This window comes from Xenia sp. Carnegie-2017, unplaced genomic scaffold (genome assembly GCF_021976095.1).
Source record: "Xenia sp. Carnegie-2017 unplaced genomic scaffold, XeniaSp_v1 HiC_scaffold_23, whole genome shotgun sequence".
Classification (NCBI taxonomy): domain Eukaryota; kingdom Metazoa; phylum Cnidaria; class Anthozoa; order Malacalcyonacea; family Xeniidae; genus Xenia; species Xenia sp. Carnegie-2017.
The window spans coordinates 6,303,230-6,308,664 of NW_025813486.1; the positions used below are offsets into that span (position 1 = coordinate 6,303,230).

Below are 5,435 nucleotides of genomic sequence, written 5' to 3' on the forward strand. Positions count from 1 at the left end.
CCTACAGACTTTCATTTTTTTGAAGTATTGTTACTTAACTATAGGGAAGATCGCGCCAAATTTGTTATTAGAACATGCATGGCGTACATAAAATGGCAATATGGCGATGTTCAAATAAATAGCTTTTCAATTAGTCTAAGACCGAAGCACAAAAGCAGAAAGGATAGTTGTGAGCTCAACAAGTACAACTATAAAAGTTAAAATGCAAGAAGAACGAAAGACAATTATTGGGCATTTGTTTTAAGCATTGAGCAAAGAGAATGTTTTGCAGCAAAGAGAAGTGCCATAGAAAGGAATGATTTCATTTTGTGGAATTTTGACATAAAATTGTTATTTTTCATATAAGAAATAAAAGATGTTTACTGTGTTTTCCCAGGCATATGCAAACCGAGGAGACCTTTGGGACTCCGAGAAGAGATCAGTGCAAGTCCAAGACCGAAGTTCGAGGGTCGCACCTGCTCGAGAGTTCTCACAAATGCCTCCGGGGTTTGCATAAGCCAGTGCAAACACGAAAAATATCTTTTGTTTCCTTTATAACATGAAAAAATGCAAAACAGACAAATTTAAAGTAAACGTTTTATTATTTCCTCTAACATGTTTTCATGATCAATTTGAAATTTCTCTGACTGATTGATTGTTATGATTGATTTGATTAGTTGAGCTCGGATGTGTTTTGCACAGGCTAATGCAAACAGAGCTCCATACCAGTCAGCGCACGGGTTTCATTGTGTTTCTTTTATGTTTTATTACGAAAGGGACTTTGCTATACATGTTTGTATTAAGTTTTTTGTACATTTCAATTTAAAATCTGTTCATCTCAAGGCCAAAACGCAAAAATGTAAACAATAGGAGTAAAAAAACTGTACTTTGTTTGAGCCCTGTCATGAGCTACGTTTTTGAGTAAATAAATATAAAAACCGAAGATTCCTGTAAAGCAACACTTTTTCTTCAAATTCCTCGTGGGCATTTTTGAATTTAGATCTAGAACCGAATTTATCGGCTGTTGAACAATAACTATTTTACACGCGCGAAATAGCATTGGTTATGTGCTTGGCTTAGCATATTTTACACAATGTATAATTATTATCTTAATGAGCTTGAAAATTTAGTATTTAATACCTGTCATTTGTTCTTGTCGGAAGTATGTCTTGTAAACCTCTTGCTAAAAATTGTCTCGCCATATTCCTCAATGACAGTGAAAAACCAGAGAACAACATTCAATGGAATCGTCCTCATTTGATGTTTTTGGTGGAAAATTGTACAGTTTTGGCTGTATTTTAAGCGACTGAACAACATCGAAAAGCCCTTTAAGCACCCTATGTTTGTTGCAATCATGTAAATCCTATTTTCTTTAACAGAATTTGATTTATTTAAACATGAAGTTTCTTGCCTAACAACACAAGAAGCCACCTTTATCATATTTTCGCCAAGTTTATTACCATTTGTAAAAATTTTCTGATCAAGCAAGTTGCGGTTAATGAATTGTGCTATCAGAAGTTTGACAAAATATAATATCTTATTAAAGTAAATGGTTTGAACCCGGGATCATCATTTACAAACATATATAATATCTTGCTATTTTAAAGCTGACAGTCAAAATTCATGTACTGTTCTAAGTTTACATGTGTAAATTAAGATGTTTGATTGAAAAGTTTGACAGAAGTCGATGTTAAATTTCAGGAATTCTTTTATTTCTATTTTAAGCCCATGCAACTTGAATGTTCTCTATGAATCAACGCGTTCTCTGCTGTTAACATTAAAATATGTCAGCGTTGCTTTGGATATTTAAGATTTGTGTTTGTTATATCTATCCAAATATACATGTATTGAATTTAAACTTTAAAGTGCACATACAGCTATTTTTAGTTTTTTATTCTCAAATAGATTTTGGATAAATAATACAAATGCCGTTTACAGAATTTGAATAACTTTTTCGTTTTTGAGTTATCTTTCGGCAAAGATGCGAATAAAACCTGAATTTCAATGTTTTGTAAAAAATGCCGAGAGCTCTAATCCGTGGCATGGGACTTACTTGTGACGTCATTTAAGGAACACAGACTGACTGCCAAAACAACTTACACTGTTTATGCATGTAAACAAACACAAAAATGCCAGATCGATGTGTAGTTTTTGGTTGTTCTAACGTAGCCAGTTCGGAGAAAGGCATTTCACTTCATCGCATACCATTTTTTAACGACGAAAGAAGCTAAGCGTAGGAAAAGCGATGGGTCAACTTTGTGAAAGCTACTCGCGATAAGTGGGTCCCCACAAAGAATTCCGCAGTTTGCTCGGAACACTTCACAAAAGATTCGTTTTCTCGGCAATTCGGCTCGCTTTCTGAATCAGAAAGTAATTTTTCACCTCGACTCATTCGAGATGAATTCGGAATCGTTGCTTACCCGAGCATTTATTCTCGAAAAGATGACAATGAACTTACAAGAGATCGCAGAATGGTGAGTACGTTAGAAAATACATATGCATATCTACATTTTACCTGGAATTTGTGTGAGAGTATATTTCATAAATATATGTCATTTTACATGAAAAGAAAGTGGATGTCTTATTATAAAAGAGAGGTTGAATCAGAAAATATTCCAAGTACAAGTAGCGAACCTCAAGAGCAAATAGAAGAAACAACTTGTGATGAGCCTGTATTAGAGAAGGTAAACTTATATGATTATTACGCCACTGCTGTAAAGGTTAACGTAAATTATTGTTTTGTATATGTATTGCTGTTGTTTCTAATTTAGGAAGTAGCTGTGCAATGTGAATTACAATGCCAAAATTGTTTAAAACTTGAAAAAGAGAAACGTCGTTACAGGAACTTATGGCTTGGGGAAAAGCTTAAGCTTCAGTGTAGCAGAACTTATGCAAGCAGTTCTAATATGGATATGCTTGCAGTGGGTAAGTGTTTTTTTAAGATAATACGCCTGTTAATTTTATTTCATGTATGATTCTAGGTCAAGAGAAGATTTGCCAACGTAATAGGATCAGCCATGTTTAATAACCTCAATTTCTACAATAGTACCAACTAAGCTTGCATGCACCCCTGGAAAATTATTGAAGTTAATTACTAAGAAATATGGACTTAATCAACCTTGTGTAGCTGCGCATTACTGAAGTATCTTATTTCATAGATGAGTATGACAACAACAGCAGCAATGAAGAATCATCAACTAGTTGCAAAGTGGTTGATCTTGATAGTTGTCCTGCTGAGGAGATTTTGGACCCAAATGATCTTAGTGGTGACTCAGACTCAGAGAGTGATCTTGGTGCTGAACAAAGTTAAGAGACTGAGACAGAAGAGATAATCACATCTAGTGACATGGAAGTTGACTCTGAATCAGAGCAGCCAAGAACATTTAAAAGGTAACAATTTTTGGATGAGAACTGTAATGTATCAATCACCATGACAATGTTAAAATAGTGGTGATTGTTAAATAAATCAAAGTTAAACAGCTTATTTAATCAGTCACTACCTTGATGACACAAATAATGTGTGCCAGTATGTAATGTAATTGTATTTATTGATAGCTACTGTTGCATTTCATAAATTGAGTTTTTTCTTTTGTAGAGTGCTCAACAAAGACACCAACCTAAGAACAGAGAAAAAATTCATTGTGTTCTTCACCCAACTGTTTGAACTTTTTAAATTCTGCCCAATTTGCAAATGAGATGATGTTCTTGTTGAGATATTGCAAAATGGTTCAATGGAAAAGTGAAAGTTAGTTGTTCCAATCAAAAATGTGGAGCAGCCACAACATGGAATAGTCAACCAGTCATGACTGGGACTTCCATTCCTGCTGGAAATTTGCTATTGTCATTTGCTATTTTACTGCTGGAACCTCTGCCACAAAGGTGATCAGAGTTCTACAGCACGAAATGACATAAAAATGAAAGGCCATAAAATATAATGAACTGTCCAAAACCGAAAGTAACCAGTTTTTTAGGACCTGGTGGTATGAGCCCAGTTAGTTGGGATTCAGTGAAGTGAGAATTGACTGCATGGAAAGAATAAAGAGAAAGGAATTGTAATTTTGTATGTTTTGTATAACAAGTATAAGTGTGAATCGAAGATGCAATATATCAAGAGTGGCTTAAATCATTCCACACTTTACTGAATCCCTACTAGCTGGGCTCATGCAAACAACACCTAAAATGATATATAATGTTATGTTATTTTACAGATTGTCCTCTTCATACCCTGCAAAGTGTTCATTTTTTTTTAAATTAAAAGTTTTTCGAATAACATGGTAAGCACAAGCTGGAAGTGGAATTCTTTTGTCTCGAAGAATGCCATGTACCATTCTTGTAAATTGTCTATATGCAACAACTCGAAAAACCTGAAAAGGCATAATACACAAGGTCCATTAAAACAGGTAGGAGTCCATAAAATACAAATTTTGCAAGTGTGCATTCATAGATAACCCAGACAGAAACATTTAACTATTAATTCTAACAAACCTTTGCTCCAAGAATCCTTTATGATATCTAACTCCATCTCCTCTTTGGTAAAGATTGGCAGCTAAATTTAATACCCATCGATTGAGGCAAATGGCATCAAATCCTGGATGCTCTGTTATGCATTTTGGCTGCCTTCCTAATTCGGATACCACCATATGATCTTGCATTTCAATCATGCAATTGGCAATTTCGTGGCAGCATCTACATTCTTTTGGATTAACCAAGAGAGGAACACGGCAGTTACCACAATTGCACCTACGAAAGTTATCTGTCAAAAGCTTCGGCAACAATAAATAAACAAATTTTCCAACTTTTCTTACCAAGAATCAAGAGGAACTTCATTTTGCATTCTGCGTTCGAGCTCTTCTGTTTGGCGTCTTTCTTCTTCTGTCTCTCTAATATAGTTTTCTAACCACTCTTCATCTGCAAGTGGTTCGTTTTCATACGCTTCAGCTTGGCCATACTCAAAATCGCCATCGGTGTTGCGGAGCGCATTTGATGACGATTGATCTTCGTCTTCTAAATCGAATTCCCGACTGTTCAATTCAATATTTTCCGCTGTTGTTGCTGTACTCGACTCAGAATCAGATGTCGACATGTTTCGTACAATTTTTATATTAATTTCAAAGCAATATATAAAGAATTGTTATTTCACACTATATATGTTGTTTTGTATGCAGCGCATTCATACGTTCCTTAAATGACGTCACAAACCTCTCGTTTTAAGTCCCTCAGCGGCGCGGAATTTCTCAAAAGCAAGCTAATTCAAACCGCAAAAAACTTTGTTTTTTTTTTTTACGAAATTTTTTTCGAAATCATATTTTCCACAGTCTAAACTTTTAAAATTTCAACGAATTTGGAAAGGCTGTATGTGCACTTTAAAGTATTTTATTGTAGCAAATGTGCATACTTATATACTTACTAACCATCAACAATTCAAGAAATTACTCGTGTTACAACTAGATATGCTG

The 5,435-nt window shown here is 34.7% G+C and overlaps 2 protein-coding genes across 2 annotated transcripts; one reads left to right on the forward strand and one right to left on the reverse strand.

The window, feature by feature from the left end:
* Positions 1-2,475: 2,475 nt before the first annotated feature.
* On the forward strand, positions 2,476-3,689 carry LOC124449551. The gene is made up of 4 exons (XM_047000485.1): positions 2,476-2,663; positions 2,751-2,904; positions 3,138-3,369; positions 3,575-3,689. Exons 1-3 carry the CDS (start codon positions 2,529-2,531, stop codon positions 3,287-3,289), a joined length of 441 nt encoding a protein of 146 aa, XP_046856441.1. The 5' UTR covers positions 2,476-2,528; the 3' UTR covers positions 3,290-3,369; positions 3,575-3,689.
* A 536-nt stretch (positions 3,690-4,225) lies between these two features.
* LOC124448999 lies at positions 4,226-5,113 on the reverse strand. The gene is made up of 3 exons (XM_046999941.1): positions 4,785-5,113; positions 4,465-4,719; positions 4,226-4,343 (listed from the first exon to the last, which is right to left on the reverse strand). The coding sequence occupies exons 1-3, from the start codon at positions 5,060-5,062 to the stop codon at positions 4,226-4,228; spliced, it is 651 nt and encodes a 216-aa protein (XP_046855897.1). The 5' UTR covers positions 5,063-5,113.
* Positions 5,114-5,435: the final 322 nt, after the last annotated feature.